The following is an 18,108-nucleotide window of genomic DNA, read 5'->3' on the forward strand; positions in this document are numbered from 1 at the left end:
GTGATTTAGTACAGGGAAATCTACTACGATAATCAAATAAGGTTAGGTTTTGAGATTTGACTCTTGTGGTAACGGTAGTACTACTACCTTAAGTCAAGAAAATCTTCTTGTTTTGAGAAAATTCAGCCTCGTGCTCTAAAAAATTTAATTCTTAACAGAAGTCAATTTTCTTGTCTTGAGAAAATTTCTCTCTTGCTCCAAAAAATTAAATATCTTGATAGTAAATTTTCATTAATATTTTTATTGATTAACAAGTCAAATAGAAAAATCAAATAATATTAAATCATTTTTTTTCATTCATGATGTATAATTGCACGCTAAAATAATATAGAAAGGGTATCAAATATTCAAGAGAAAAATTTTCTCAAGGTGAGAAATTTTTTTCTTAGCTGAAGTCGGTAGCGCTGCTTTCCTAAAGTATCTAAGAATCTTGGTCAAATATAAAATTTTATTGTATCAAGTATTTATGATAATTTGAATTAAGAAAAAATTACTTCCACCAAGAATAGAATTTCAAGAAACATTTTTACTTCGGCCATCACAACTTCGGTCTTCCTTCAGGCTCCCGAAAATTTTCTTGAGTCAAGAATTTTGTTCTCCAGTACAGAAATTTTTCTTACTGTGTACGTAAAATGTTTAAATAAAGAAATCTATGTAGCATTGAATATACGTTGAAATATTAAAAAAAAATTTCCTTTGATTAAATTTTCAAGAGAAGCCAGCATACTCCATTTTCTTCGAAACTTTATATTATAATGACGCCAGTACATAATAGAGATCTTTTGCGCTTTTTTCGACTCCTCTAATGTATTGAAGAAAGTGGTAGCAGAAAAGGAAGTAGAAGAAAGGAGAAAAGAAAAAGATAAAGGAGTAATGTTATATGTTGAGGTTAAATTCAAACGATGAGTCCCGGCAAATTACGAGAGTGCACCAAATAGAGCAGTTAAAAGAATGAGTAGGAAAGAAGGAGGTTCTAGTGTAGGGGTAGATAGTAATAGAGATACAGAGAGATATGGTGGTAGTTTAGTAGTATGTAAGGGGACTGTAGGAAGGTATAACGGAACTAAGTGCTGGAAAGTAAGTGGAGTAGTGGTAGAGATATGCTAAATATGCGGTATCTGTATGCATGTAAAAGCCTTTGTATTATATCCATTCACTCGCGGACCTTATCTGTATCGCTCGATGAGTCTACTCCAGGTGGATATTTTTATCTCCATCTTGTAATTTTATGTGTTTATTTAAGCGATATACATTTATTGGCTTAAATTATTGACAAATATTGTGTTTTTTATTTTATTTAGCTCCTTAGATTCCAATCATTGATGGTTTGTTTATTTATCATTGTTGGTGGTATCTATATATCTTTATTGAGATCTAAAATCTCTAAAAAATCTAAGATCTCTAAAAAATCTTTTGCTGAGGAAGTTCTATGAAAAATGAAAGCTGATAAATTTTTTTTCTTGCTCTCCTAGCCGAAAGTACGCTCTTCCTGGACGCACTTTACTCCAGGAAGAGCAACTTTTATGGCCTGCTCTAACGCATGCGCGCTACGCATATTTTCTGGCCGGCAGCATAGAACCTCGCTTTCTTTCGTATTTTCGTGGCGCGACCGGCCTATACAGCGAGTTTCAACTGTATATAACAGTCAAAACATCGTCTGTATGTAACGTGTCAGCGCAGAAACTAACAAAATAATATCAAATAAATAAAAATAATTTCTAACTAAATTTCTGTTAATGAACTATTTAATAATAATACAGCAAAAATAATTTATATAAAAATTTTAGAAAATAATATAAAAGTTTTGTAAATTTTATTCGCTTTCTTTTATATTTTGACAGCTAGTAAAGCAATCTTTATAAAACAATCCATGTACTCTACAAGCTTCTAATAATTTAATTTCAATCTTTCTTAGCCGTTTAATTGAAAACTAATTTTTAATCAATTTAAAAAAATTAATTTTGTTATTAAATCGAGTTCAAATATTTGTGACGAGTTCTGTGTATGTTATCTCTCTTAATCAGAGCATTTGTTAGTAAACTTTAAAATAACTTATTTTTTTTTTATTTATTAATTTTTACTTTTTTATTATGCTCGCCCCGACCAGCAAAACCTCGGCTTCGTCTCGGCTTTGCACAAGCCGGGCGGCGCCCCCCCCCCTCACCCCCGGCAAAACCTCGGCTTCGCCTCGGTTTTGTAAAACCCCTTCCCCGGGGTTGCGTACTTTCGGCTGGAGAGCAAAAAAAATAGTATACAACCCACTACCAGATAGTATACAACCCTCGGCTACGCCTCGGCCATTATATCCCATACGCCAGGAAATCCACTTTCTATCCTTGGGTCGTAATATACTATTACTAAATCATTTATTTTTCCGAATTTTTTTTAATGAAAAATGATATAATTAATGATCAAATTATTATTGATAATAATGATCGATAATTAATTATTTTAAGTTTCCAAAAAAATTGAAAATTATAGCTTCAGTAATGATGTGAATTTTTTGTTAAAAAAAAAATTTTTTTTTACATTCGTTAATTTACGGAAAATTATAATGATCTCTTCAGAAAAAAATCAAATCATAATGAAATTTTAAAGTCTAACACCGTACGAAATTTAAAAGGAGAAACTGAGATAAAGAAGTTTTTATCCCTCAAGTTTTTTGTGGGAAAATTTTATCTTCAGTGAGAATATTTAGCCTAGTTCCGAATTTAAACTCTTCTTTTATAGTTCTTGAGTCAAATTAAATCTTCTTTAAACTCCGATCTTATCTTTCATAACTTTGACACAGATTTTAACTATGAAGTTCAATTATCAAACTTGAAAAGTATAATTATTGTAGGAGGTCAAAAAATTAAATCGGTTGGAAAAGGAAAAAAAAAAATTTGAACATATGCAAAATTTTACTTAAAAAATGTCCAAAATTTTTCACTTTCAGTTGATGTTTTTAAAGCTTATATCTCCCATAAAAATCATAGCAATGAAAAAATTTCCTCACCCATAAAAAACTATCCTACTAAAATGAAAAATCTATCAACAAACCCAAGCACAGTACTTTAGTAATATTCATGATTGCTTTCAAATCACACATCAATGAATCACCGAAAACAAAACAGCCAAACGATCCGCGTCAAAAAACAAAAAACTGATCCATAAACTACCCAACCTCGTAGCCGTAATACACCACTCTCCATTTTATTTCTATAAAATTTAATCTCACCGCTGTAAAGTAACAGTAAAACTAAAACTAAACCCAGCTGTAAATTAAATCCAATTTGAAAACCATAAATATTTATTATTCCGGCGTATGGATTCAATAACATTGCAGGAGGGAACAATGTTAAATAAAATTTACGATGCTATTTATCCGCATTTTTCTCACCATCGATGATAAGATTACTAGCTTCTGTTATGCTGCTACAAAACACCCTCGCTCTCCTAAATTTTCTTTCTATCACTATACGCATTTTTCGCCATTCCTTTACCAAACACGATTCGAACGTAAACATAACACCTCCTCCCATCGACCGAGCGCCAGTTCCACAGTATGACGATCCCAATGACATATTCGATATCGATTCAGGGGAAAATAAACCGCGGCAGTATAAATACAAATAAATAAAAAAAATTCTTGCTACAACAATTGACGTAAATGTTATGTTCTACAGAGCGCATTGTATACCAGGCTATTAAAAGAACACGAGTTGTAAAAAAGCCAATCTTTTTATCGACATCATTTATGTCTTGCTTAACTATAAATTCTCTTTTATGGACATAAAATTTCTTCTGGGGCTAAAAGTTTAGATACTGACTCCACTTCTAGTGCTCAATTTTAATAGAACAGACACAGGTGGCTCAAAAAGTTGATAATGGTAATGGCAATGATAATGATAATGGTAAAAATTGTTTACCAAAGTATTTAATTTGCGAGCGGGCCTGAGAACTGAGTGTGTGCATACATTACGCCGTTTTATTCACGCATCTAGCATCGCGAGCCTCCACGTGTATCTGTCTAGTAGACTGTTTTGCACTATCTACTGTTACTCTACTTTAGTTCGGAGTACAGTACTTTGTTATACAGTTTGTGGTACAGCAGGATGGTAATTTCAGCAATGTTTCTCTACTCTATCTCTATCTCTGTCTCTGTGTTGCTTCAGCTCTAGTCCATCCCCTCTAACACTGCCAGTTGAGGAGACAATACTTGGCCGTCCGATAAATCACCGGCTCTTGGAACCACGAGCGCTTGGACTCGCGTGTAGCGGACAACATTTATGCCGGCTAAGGGTGGATTTAATGAAAACACAAAATTTTACGGGAAATAAAATCGATTTACAAGATTGCGTAAAAAATAACTTGGGAATTTACTGTGTGTGTGAAAATGGTGTCAAAATTACATGGTAAATGTTTACTCAATAAATTTTCGTTTTATCAAGTGAGATTTTGATCGCTGATTTTTGTGAAAAGAGGAAATTTATTGCATTATTAAAATTAATTATTCCAGTCACAAGACGAAAAAAAATCTAAATTATGAAAAAAAAATAGTATATTACACATCTAGGGCAGTAAAATAAGAAATGTCTCAGATCACATGTAATTGCTGTCCGAGGCGAAGCCGAGGTCAATAAACATGTGATCTGAGGCTTTCTTATTTACTGCCCGTGGTGTTTATACTATTTTTCTCCTCGACGGAGGCGGAAAGCGGCATTTTCATTTAGCGCAGCTGGCGGAAAATTGACGCTTTCCGCCCGGAGGGGAGAAAAAATTTTTTCTTTATACCTCGGTCGAAAGTACGCATCTTTTGCACCTATTTTGAGGCAGAAAGTTAAAAATTCGTGCATTGGTAAAGCTACACATTCGCCTTCTATAGCAGTGGGAGCATAAAATGCTTTCATTACCGCGACTGACATTAGTCATTTGTTCTAACTATGTTTTTTTTAAATATAAAATTAAATATAAAAATATAAAAGTTTTGTAGATTCTATTTGCTTTCTTTAATATTTTGACAGCTAGTAAAGCGATGTTTATAAAACAATCCATGTACCTACTCTACAAGCTTCTAATAATTGAATTTTAATCTTTCGTAGCCGTCTGATTAAAAACTAATTTTTAATCAACTTAAAAAAATTAATTCTGTTATTAAATCGAGTTTAAATATTTGTGACAAGTTCTGTGCATGTTATCTCTTTTAATCAGAGCGTTTGTTAGTAAACTTTAAAATAACTTATTTTTTTTTATTTATTAATTTTTACTTTTTTATCATGCCCGCCCCGACCAGTAAAACCTCGGCTACGCCTCGGCTTTGCAAAAGTCGGGCGGTGCCCCCCTCACCCCCGGCAAAACCTCGGCTTCGCCTCGGTTTTGCAAAACCCCTTCCACGGGGTTGCGTACTTTCGGCTGGAGAGCAAGAAAAATAGTATACAACCCACGACCAGAATGTTGGATGCCCTGACGTATGTGATATGATAGCCTCGGCCATCATATCCCATACGCCAGGAAATCCAACTTTCTGGCCTTGGGTCGTAATATACTATTCTTTCTTTCTTCTACTTACATGAAATATTTCATATATAGATAAAGATATAACTGTCGTAAGAGTGAGTAGATCATCCAATGTAACTTAAAACCAGGTTATACTGTACTAAGATTAATTTTGACAGTGACGTGTGTAAAATGGATCAACTTTATGTAATTAATGAATTATTTAGAAAAATGTACGCAGTAACAACAATTTAATTTGATTTTTATTAATTATTGTTAATTTTCAGATAATATGCTCGTTTTTTTTTATTTTTAACCGAGAATAATCTTTATTATGTTTGTTGAATTCAAGAAATTTCAGTTTTATTTAATCTATAAATGTTTCAAAAAAAATGTTTGTTAATTATTTTTTATTTGATTTTACATTAAAATTTTTTTATTAGATGCCTGCCCCCCCCCCCCCCCCACCAGCAGTACTCGCTTCGCTCGTGCCGCAAATGTCGGAGGCAGGCATCAATTCTTTTTCGATGCAGTACATTAAATATTTTACGTACTTTCAACCGGCTATAAAGAAAAATAGTATACACTACACGGGCAGAAGTTTGAGAGCTCTGAACTGCGTGCCTTTCTACCCTAATAGTGTAATATACTATTGTTATGAAGTTATTTGATCTTTGATGTACGACTTTAAAAAAATTGATTTTTTTTATGTAGAATTTTACACATTTTTTTTAAAAACAATCGAAGGTCACATCAAGAAAAAAATTAAATTTTTGTGATCAGAACGGCCAAAAAGACATTGAAAATTTTTTTCTTAATTTTCAGAGTTTTTTTCAAGAAGACTATTAAAACAAAGACCTCCAATAAACTTGGAATATTTAAATTATTGTAAAAGTTATGAGTATTTCAAAATAATTTCTCTAAAAATCTGTTGCTTCGGTACGGGTTGAGATAGAGAACTAGAAATTTTCATAGATAGTTTTTTTGCATCTGTAATAACATTTTAAAAAATCGAAAAAATGTCGTTAAATTAATATGGAATAACCGATATGTACTAATGTAACCCAAAAAACTAACTATTTTTATTTTCCAAGTTTACTATGAAAATATGTCAGATTGTCATGTTTAATGAGCTTGAAATTTTTAATATAACAAACTAAAAAAGTTTCAATTTATTAAACCAAGCGAATAATGGAGTTCATAATAATAAAAATAAATGATTTTTCCACCAATTCAAAAAGAAATGTTATCTCAACAAGTCGTATCATGTTATGTTACGCATTTAATTTATTATTTATGATGGACTTATTAGCCTGTGGGTATTTATTCTGAACAAATTATTTTAATTCCCAACAAACAATATTTCCCAGCGATAACAGAGGGTGGGTATGGATAAATATATTTATCAGCATTAATTATTATTTTATTGATAACCGGATTTTACGCGACTACTTCCAATAATTTTCAGCTAATTGATTTATATGGTACTTTCTTGTTGTTATTATTATTGCGGTTAGTTGATTTATAAAGATATATGGCCGGTAGAACATAAATATTGTTGGTTAAAACATCGATACTGTCAATTTTTAATATCCGTAATTTATTATCGTGCCAATAGATTCTCTTCCGGTTAATTGTTAATCATGAATTTCAATTATATTAAAATTTTTATAATTGAAAAAAAACAAATTTTTTTTACACAAAAATATTGAATTTTTAGAGTGATAAAAATCGTATAATACAGCAAGTAAAAAATTCTAAATTGACTATAAAGAAATCAATTCCGGAGATTTAATAAAAAAAAATCAAAAACTTTTTAGTTATCGTGCAGACACGACGCGAAAAAAGTTGTTACGAGGTAAACACGTTTAAAGTTTCAAGTGAATTCTTTTTTGTCTCGCGTCTACATTTATTGCAGAGTAACCGAAAGTTTAAACTTTTTTTTTTAATTTTAGATTTTTGATTACCCGCAGAATTAAAAAAAAATCTGATGGAAGCACTTTACTCATGGGAAAAAATTCCTAGAGAAAAATAAAAAAATGAAACGAAAATATTTATTTATTTATTTATTTTCTATTTACACGACCCAACAACCAAATAGCCAATAACAGGGTCTATGAATAATATAATACAAAGTTAAATGCAATATATTAAAATTATATTAGCTAAAGGAAGAATCGAAATATTAAGTATGTACGGAGTTATTTTCCATAATTATGTGATAAATAAATATCTCAAAAATAACTCGTTCGATATGATATATTTAACTTGCGAAAAAAAATTGAGGTGTAAACAATATCGAGAAAAATTCCCTTTTTTCCAATATTCATCCATGCAAATTAAAAGATACATTGCAGTTATTATTGTAAGTACAAAACCGAATCATGATTATAAATAAATAATCGATTAGCATTGTAGATAGGGGCAATAATTTGCATATGGCTTTGAGCATTATTGAATAAAGACTAGATTTTGGGTAGTTAGTTGGTCGTTTATTATATTACATATTAATCGAATGGCCGCCGGAATTACTAACCAATGGTTTATGGCATGTGATATTACCCTTCACTTTATCGGTTATGTACTTTCGATCAGCAAAGCGCCAGTTTGGTTCGGCATAATCCGCTTGGTTTTCGTTTGCTCTTTTGGATCCACAGTTCTAATTTAGAATGATCACTGCTATTTTTATTCCTACCAAACATTCAAGAATGGACTTGAGTAAAAAATACTCTACGTTTGTATTCGATAGTTTTTTACATTTACTTTTTTTAGCTTTTGGGTTGATGGAAATAGTTTTAATCAGTTTTTGAATTCGTGAAACAAGTTGATTTAGTTTAATTGATTGAATAAGTTTTGATGGTTTTCAAAACTTTTTTACGATTTAATGTTTATAATTTATTTATTTTTTTCAAGTTAAAAATTATTTCTCTCAAATCAAATTATTTTTTTTTAACACATTTATAAAAATAAAAGAATAAACATCAACTTTTTTTTGTTTTAGTTGCTTTTATATTTTTCTAACATTTAATAATTTGTAATGTTGATAAAATGACATTTAATCAACGATAGATACTGAACCGAAGACAAATCTGTAGAGGTTTACTCGAACAAATAGTTTCGCTGAGTAAGAACAAAATGATTGTAAGAAGATTGACGACGTAGGTTATTGTCATTTCTGTTAGAATCTTTTTTTGGGTCCTTTTTCCGATCCGGCTTAGGTTAACTTTTTCCGAGGAAAGGAGAAAAACTAATGATGCGAGAGAAAGTGTTCAAATCGGATGTTACAAGCCACCATTACGAATTGGAAATTTCCAAGAAGTGTATGTGTATGTATATCTGGTGAAAAAGATCGAATGCAAAAGCGGAATGATGCAGCAACTTTGCCGATTTTTATTATTTTTCCCCCTTTATTTATCAATACGAACGGTGAACGAAGAACTAAAAAAATAGTCATGAGTTGTTGTGTAACTATCGACGTTCTCGGATAAATTCGACTCCTGTGAGATTTTTCAAAGCATTTTTATATACCGCGTACTATCTATAAGTCTGTACATGTTATCAGTATTTCAAGCGAGAGCATTTGAATTCATGTAATGCGACATTCTTTTGACGAAAGCGTATCCGAGTTTTGCGGTATGGAGATTTTTCTATCTGCTCAAAGATTATGAATTCGTATTTTTACTTTCATGTTTTCAATGCCTTTGACTTAAAGGATATATTTATACGTTTCGCTAATTAAATTACATTTTTCATACTTTCTGTGAATAATCTATAAAAAAAGGTGGTTATATTGAACTATTTACTCAGCGAAATAGGGAGTTCCAATATTCAATCCATAAACTTTTTAATACTTGATGCAATAAAATAAAACACTATTTTTGCTTTTTCGTTTTCTATTTCTTACTATTGATTGAAGAAAAAGTTTGTTATTTCTTATAAGGCTTACTTCACAAAATACCGGAAAATTTTTGAAGATGACTAATAGATGTTGAAGCTAAAAAAATAAAAAAAAAAGTAAAAACTAAACAACATTTTTTTTCAATTCCTCGTGTACAATGACATTAAAAATAATTTTTTGTAATGCTCAAAACATTTTAGAAAAAAGGAAATTTTTTTTTATCAAATTTTTAAAAATTACTGAAAAAAATTTTTTTTATCTTAAATAGAGTAAATGCACTAGTTGTTGACCAGTCACCAATTAGTTGACCGATGTATAAAAAAGTTAATTAATTAATTTTTTACAAGGGTTTTTTTTTTTCTTAAAGTATTAAAATAAAAAAATATGGCATTTAATCATCATAATAAAAAATTACGCAATTCATTGCGCAGTGATTATAGCTTTAAAAAAATATTCTGTGTTTGTTTACAACGCGACCAGCCATAAAGCGGTCAAAAATAACTAGCGCACAATTGGGAGATGAGTGCATTTCATCATTAATTTAGTGATATTTATCGGCATAATATAAAATGTTTTAATTTTATTATGTTAATTGAAGATCAGATTTCAACTTTTATGGATAAATACAGTAAAATGATCAGTTTTAATATTATTTTAAGACCGGTCAACTATTGGATCCGTCAGAAGCCCATTACCCAGTAAAAAATTCATTCGGTCATCTATTAGACCCTCTGATTTTATCACAGTCCAATTAATAACCGTATATTTAAAATACAAACTTCTTAACCTCAAAATTAAATCTGACAAGTGTTTAAAGTACTTTAGTCATTCAATGATTTGTAAATATAAAAATAATGATTATAAAATGTATATTTATAAATAAAATTATACTCAAAATCTTTTTTGATTATGAAATATTATTTTGTACTAATTTTTTTAGTGAACGGTTATATCAAGGAACGAATTATTAGAAGAAAAAATTGCAAAGCAATTAAAAAAAAAAAAAAGAGTTACGAGCTAGTAATAGTATATTACATTATTAGGGCAGAAAGTTTGAGATTTCTGCACTGCGTGCCATGATGCCCGAGGCGTAGCCGAGCTCTCAGAGCTCTCAAACTTCTGCCCGTGTAGTGTATACTATTTTTTTTTATAGCCGGTCGAAAGTACGTAAAATATTTAATGTACTGCATCAAATAACAAAATTTTAATGTAAAATCAAATAAAAAATAATTAACAAACATTTTTTTTGAAAAATTTATAGATTAAATAAAACTGAAATTTCTTGAATTCAACAAACATAATAAAGATTATTCTCGGTTAAAAATAAAAAAAAACGAGCATATTATCTGAAAATTAACAATAATTAATAAAAATCAAATTAAATTGTTGTTACTGCGTACATTTTTCTAAATAATTCATTAATCACATAAGGTTGATCCATTTTACACACGTCACTGTCAAACTGAATCTTAGTACAGTACAACCTGGTTATAAGTTACATTGGATGATCTACTCACTCTTACGACAGTTATATCTTTATCTATATATGAAATATTTCATGTAAGTAGAAGAAAGAAAGAAATAAATATAACCAAGTTGTATTGTACCATCAATCGTAAATGATCAGCGTAAACAAAACATAGTTAGTAACAAATGACTAATGTTAGTTGCAGTAACGAAAGCATTTTATGCTCCCGCTGTTATAGAGGGCGAATGTGTAGCTTTACCAATGCACGAATCTTTAACTTTCTGCCTCGAAATAGGTGCAAAAGATGCGTACTTTCGACCGAGGTATAAAGAAAAAAAGCTTTAATTGTAAAAAAGAAGAATAAAAAAATTTCAAATGAATCAGAAGAATTATCATCATCAAAATGAATTTGTGATTATTTGTAACCTAAAGAGATGTGACTTTATATTAATTGTTGCTATTATTTATATTATTTTATAAAAAAGTACGTTTTAAAATTATATTGTAAATTTAGTTCTGTTAAAGATGTCGTTAATACTTCAAAAGTATCGAATAAATTTAATTACATACATGTAGTTTACAAAATTACTTATAATTATTTATAACTATAAATAGTTATGAATTATTATTAATTAAGTATTTAACTTTAATAAAATCCATTATAAATTGTAGTTAATGTTAATAGTTTTTTTATAGCTTAGTACAGAAAAAGAAAACCTTAATCGGTCAATAATTGGTGGATTTACCCTAGCTCAAAGTATATTTTTGACTATTTTAAATATTTTCAAGGTAAAAAAAATATTATTCCACAATTTTTGGGGTACTCCCTACATTCCATTTCACTCCTCTTTCTTCTATTAATATTATTTTTACTATAAAACAAAATTGAAGTTATAATCGTGATGATGTTTGATCAAACAACATCACAACACTGAAATACAAACTAATTTTCAGTGTACTAAATATTAATCGAATAGCAAAGCGGGAAGTGCTATCACCGGATGCTTAGTTCACAAGGCTACCTTGTGTAGGATGGGTGAAACAATTATTACTGCTTTGCTAACTCAAACACAGTTCCTCTTCATTCTCCCCGTCTCACGCTCTCAGGAACAATCTATACCATATTCCTGATAGCACTTACAAACTTAGTCCCTGCCCGTCTTAGACATAACAAACACAAACACGTTCGGAAATCACGGAGAGGCTACCATCCAGGGGGCTAAGTCCGTGACAACGTTGTCATAGGGTGCTGTTTAACAACATAGGCACCTACTGTGGGAAATCCACCGATTAACAGACGTTGAACACAATGACATTTGCAACGTCCAAGTCCGAAAGTATCTACTTGGTTAATGTCTATATACAAACCACCATTACTTCCTTGGCCGATGTATAATAACTAAGTAGTAACTAGTAATACTTATCATTAACCATGAAACTAAGAGATTAGATACCCAAGTAGTGTTTGACATCCGAATTCCTTGGAAAATTAAATTTGATAGCTGGTCATGAAGAAATCCTTGTTGACATAGTTAACTAGTCACTTGTACTTTATTAGATAAACTTTGAGTTTCGACTTTCAACAGGATTTCATTCAATTTATTGAAGGATATTGCTTTTCAATGAGTTTCAATTGATATCACGATTTATAAAATAAAACTACTATATGACTTAAAAAAATAAAAAGTAAGAAGAATTTTGATAAAATAAAAATTAAAAAGAATAGATAAATTTCTTTTTTCGGGTTTTAATATTATAAATTTGTAAGAAAGAATTTTTAAATTGATACTCATCGTCTGACTAACGCAACAAGGGCGTGTAAAAAAATTTTTTTCATACATAACTACCGCGACTGTTACCGATTACATACTACAGTCACTCGATATTATCACTTTTATCTTTAGATATTATCTTAAATATGCTTTTTTGGAGTTTCTCAATCTCTATATCAGTGAAAAATTCATATAATGTATTAAAAATGTACATAAAAATATGTAGTTAGCTTTTTTCACTAATAATGAATGTGTAATTGCAGACAATTAATTATTTGATAGTTTTTAAATGAAAAAATTATCTTTGTAAGAAATATCTAAAAAACTGCACGGAAAGAATTTTTTTAATGTACATTTTATTGAATTTATTTTTTTTTTGATAGTAAAATATGATAATTTAATGACTAATGATTTATTTTTTGATTAAAAATAATTCTAATTGTATTAAGCCATGTCAAGTCATGTATAAAAATTTTTTATAATGAAACTTGGTCAGATCAGAAAGTATTTTTATAAAAACTTAATTAATTTTTTTTTTCCTATTAGAAATTGCTTGTGACTCAAAAATATAATTTCACATAGAATTTTCATTTAACAAGGAAAGTTATCCTTCCAAGTACCAGTTTTCAAAAAATCAAAAAAATTCCGAAAAGAAACAATATATCAAAAACCATTATTAAATGTTTTATTAAAGAAAATCTTGAATAAAAAATGTTTAACTTGATTATATACTTGAAGATCGTAACTAATTAAAACCATTGCTTTAGCCATTCAATAAAAAAATACCCGACACAAAGATAATAAAAAATTCAAAGTACTAATGAATATCTTCTACAGTTAATTCATTGAGAATATTCTTAATTATCGTAATTAATGAACAACAAAGAAATCTAAGATTCCAAAGGATTTCTCCTGCCCTTCGGTTCCTTTGAGCGAAATATACTTCCCAAAAGAAACCCTGCAATCATGAAAAGTACTCTCTCAAAAATTCCTAGTGAGAAAAAGCTTCTCTTTCGTTAAACAGAAAGGTCTACTAGTGTCAAGACATAACAAACACGAAATAAAAGTTTAAAATAAAAGGTAGAATTCTTTTTAAAACTTAAAGCTACCAGACTATCTCACAATCGGTGTTTCGCGCGTCTAATACACCAGAATGGTGTTACAACTTGATCAATGTGTCTTTTCAACAAAACTTTTTTCATATCCTACAGGATAGTCTCTATTTTCTTTTCCCTCTCTTTCGCTCTCAACTAATCCCAATCCCGATCCCACTGGTCGTAAATCTAGTGATCTCATTTACCGACAATCTAATTTACTAAAACTCATCAATGGAATTAATGTATTTTCTGTTACAGGTGCAGTCGTTTCATTTAAGAGGATCTACTTTCGAAAAGATTTAGTTCGCAATCATTTAAGATTTATTTTTTCGGATCGAGACGTTTTAATTAATTTTTTATTGTTATTATTAATATTACTTTTATAAAAAAATTAATTACTGATTTTATGACGCTCGAAAAATAACAAACGATGAAGACTTTTTATTGAAAAGAAAATAACGAGGCGTGTTGCTGGCAGTTAAGGTAATTAGGCGATGAAATTAACTTTCAGATGGCAAGGAGGAATTCGGTGAAGCGGGGTGGTGGCGATCGGGGCCGTAGTGGGGTCGGAAGGGCGAAAACAGGAGGAAAATTTTCGATATGTAGAATAATCTTCGAGAGGCAATCAAACTAACTCGAGAATAATAATGATAATGAGCGAAAGTTTAAGGTTAAAATTATCTAGGAAACGGGTCCGCTGTTCGATAACTGCCAATTTTTTCGATTTTGAGGTTAGTAACCGAGGTTATTATTGCTTCTGAGTTCAGGCGTTTTGTAAGAGTTTACTATTAGAAATAGTTGTAATTGTAACGATAATCATAATCATAATCAAAGTAGATAAGAATATAAGTTAATGACCGGAAGAAAATGATATGCAAAATGGGACTCCTGACGGCTGTGGTCTGTTTGGTGTTGACTGTGCCTATCGTCTCCTCTCTGTCGGTAAAGCAGAAATTAAACCCTCGGATAGTACAATTACGTAATGGACAGATTCAAGGCTTGACTCAGTCCTTTGAGAACAGGCAACTCAAGCCGGTGGACGTTTATCTGGGAATTCCGTACGCCACACCACCGATTGGAGGCGGCAGATTTTCCCCTACTAAAGCGCCCAACCCTTGGGACGGAGTTAGGTAAGTGCTGATAATTATTTTTATTGTTATTATCATGTTCTTAGCGATGGAAAAGCTGAAGGGCATCATTATGAATTTTTTAATAAACGTTTTTTCGGTACTAAGTTTCAATTTAGAGTCTCAATTTTTAACTTTGTTCTTAAGAATCAATTGCTTGGTAGTCTGAATTAATTTTGTTTGAAAAGAAGGGAGTAAATTAGGCATTAAGTAGTTTTTTTTTTAGAACTGGGAAAAATTAGTTATTCATGATGATATATGTCAGGTATAATCATCACATATGTCCATATGTTATAATCATGTATAGCCATCACATACTATGTATCATCATATGATATAATCGTCTATGATCGTATGACATGATCATATATTACTACCACATGTGATTATGTGTGATCTTCACATATAACCATGTATGGCCTTGACATATGATGATCTGTGTACGACCGTATGCACAGTAAAAAATTTTATGTCAATGCGTCAAAAAATTTTGTGTTAAAAATTTTTATGTTTAATATTCAACACTTTTTTGTGTTAATTTAACACTTTTCTGTGTTAATTTAACACAATAAATGTTACATTTACACATAAAAGTGTTAAATATTTAACACAAAATTTTTAGACGCAATGACGTAAAATTTTTTACTGTGTGGTATGATCATAGGACATGACCATATATATGCACATCACATATAAACAGATAAAGCATTTACATGTAATAATATCATATGATTATCTCTAATTATATGAGATGACTATGTATGACTACATTGATAAAAAAATTAACTTGACTCAAGAACTAAATTCTTAAACCAAAAATATCATTTTGAAGAAAACGATTGTCTTGAGCCAAGAGAATAAATTCTTGAGACAAGAAAAATTTACTTAAATCAAGAATAATTTCTTGACTCAAGAGTTTATTCTCTTGACTCAAGAAAACCATTTTCTTCAAAATGATATTCTTGTTTCTAGATTTTGGCTCTTGAGTCAAGTTAATTATTTTATCAGTGTATATTTGATCATGTATGGTCGTATAACATGACTATCACATATAAATATGATTGATATGGTATGATTATCACATATGAAGAAATATCACTGTCATATGTGACCAGATATGACCATAAAATGTGACTATGTATGGCCATATAATGTGACCATGTGATGTGACCACCATACATGACCATATGTGATCACATACGAACATTGCAGATGACTATGTATCATCAGTTTATGAAAAAATTAAGAAATTTATCAAAAAATGTATATATTTTCAACCGATTTCATCAATTTGATTAAGAAAAACTTTAAAATCATTTTCTTAAATAATCAATGACTGGATGAAAACTAAAAATTTTTCCTTTATTCCAACAGACTCGCTAATGCGATTGGGCCTGTCTGTCCGCAAAGACTTCCCGACATAAGTAACGAGGCGGCGGCATTGGAACGAATGCCACGAGGACGTCTCGAGTATTTAAAAAGACTTTTACCTCATCTAAAAAATCAAAGCGAAGACTGCCTTTATTTGAACATCTACGCTCCTGCTATGGGTAAGCTCATTAATTTTCAAATAAAAAAATAAACTCATTGAATAGAGAAAATTTTTTAAAACATTTAAGAAATCCGCGAGAAATAGAACCGTCAAGAAAGTTAAAAATAAAGAAAGAACAAAGCCAGGTGTGCAGAAATCAGAACACGTTTTTCAATAGCGACAGCGTCAGGTGTGCTCGCGAGATTTCTCTCTATCAGACGACTACGTGGCATGTAGTGTCTAATGATAAATTTACCTTGTACAATACAATATTATTCAAGTTTAATCATACCACCCAGAATTATCTTACCGCATAAATAATAGCCCCCACGAATAATTTATCAACCTGATAAACCAAAACAAAATAGGTACTACGACGTGATAAATTAATAATCGAGATGGCATTATATAATAATAATATTGTTTGTTGTTATTGATATAAAACAGTGCGTATTATTAATAGAATCCAGCATCCACCGAGACGATGCATTATTTATCTTTTATTGCATGATGTATTCGTATTGTTAAAAGAATTGCCAACATGCACAATATTTTATAAATACATGTGAAGTACGCTCGACGTTTTTTCCCCAACTCATTTTTATTCTTATTCATATATTTTTATTTACATTTCTCTTAGCCATTTTATAGTCGCATTTTTCTTTAGATTTTAAACAAACGTGATATTGCGCTTGGAATCTAGATGGAAAAATATTTTCAATAATAATAAAACTTAAATTTTAATATCAAAAAATATTAAGCATAAATTTTAAGGAATGTGAGGTAAAGGAGAAATTTTATTTTTCGCGAGTGTTTCAAGCTAAATAGAATGCTTCTTATTAAATAAAAAAATTTTTTGTTTAAAAATATTAAATCCTGAAATTTTTCAATAACGTAAACTTGAGAGTAGGAAAAAATCAATATTAATAATTAATAAGACTTTTTATTTAGTATATAATAAGTACATCTTCAATTGCTCATTTTTAATTTAGATTTATTGGGTTGGAAAATAATTAGTTTTAATTATTCATTCCATCTTTTCGATTGTCATTTATTTATAGTAATAATAAAATTTTAATAATTAATTTATTATTTTTAAATGAACATTTATTTATCTATACTAATATTATAAAGAGGAAAGATTTGATTGTTTGTTTGTTTGCATTGAATAGGCTCCGAAACTACTGAACCGATTTGAAAAATTCTTTCACTATTGGAAAGTTACACTATCCCCGGGTGACATAGGCTATCTTATATTATGAATAATTTAAAAATTTTTGTTAAATACCCGTGCGAAGCCGGGGCGAACTGCTAGTTTAACATAAAAATAAAATTTGAATAATTAACAATTTTGAAAAATTTTAAATATCAAACTAAAATTAAGTAAGCATTTTTATGAATTTTTATAATAGTATTACATTTTTTAGATAAGCTGTCATAAAAATAAACTAAATATATCTAAACTAATATTATAAAGAGGAAAGATTTGATTGTTTGTTTGTTTGTTTGTATTGAATAGGCTCCGAAACTACTGAACCGATTTAAAAAATTCTTTCACTGTTGAGAAGCTACGCCATCTCTGGGTGACATAGACTATATTATATTTTCAAATTTGTTTTAAATACCCGTGCGGAGCCGGGCGAGCTGCTAGTCTTAAATAATCAATAGCTATACTAATAAATAAAGAGATTTTTTTTTTGACATACCTAACTGAACAAAACTATTAAACCAATAGAC

The 18,108-nt window shown here is 30.0% G+C and overlaps 1 protein-coding gene across 1 annotated transcript in view; it reads left to right on the forward strand.

Annotated features, from left to right (window-relative positions):
- LOC123264344 (neuroligin-4, X-linked-like) overlaps positions 1-18,108 on the forward strand; it is a 314,172-nt gene that overhangs the window by 71,867 nt on the left and 224,197 nt on the right. Inside the window, exons 2-3 of the mRNA XM_044727584.1 lie at positions 13,972-14,843; positions 16,215-16,390. Coding sequence (XP_044583519.1) covers positions 14,581-14,843; positions 16,215-16,390 — 439 coding nt within the window. The 5' untranslated portion in view covers positions 13,972-14,580. The remainder of the gene's footprint in view (positions 1-13,971; positions 14,844-16,214; positions 16,391-18,108) is intronic.

The sequence above is a fragment of the Cotesia glomerata genome, linkage group LG4, assembly GCF_020080835.1.
Source record: "Cotesia glomerata isolate CgM1 linkage group LG4, MPM_Cglom_v2.3, whole genome shotgun sequence".
In the NCBI taxonomy this organism is placed as follows: Eukaryota; Metazoa; Arthropoda; class Insecta; order Hymenoptera; family Braconidae; genus Cotesia; species Cotesia glomerata.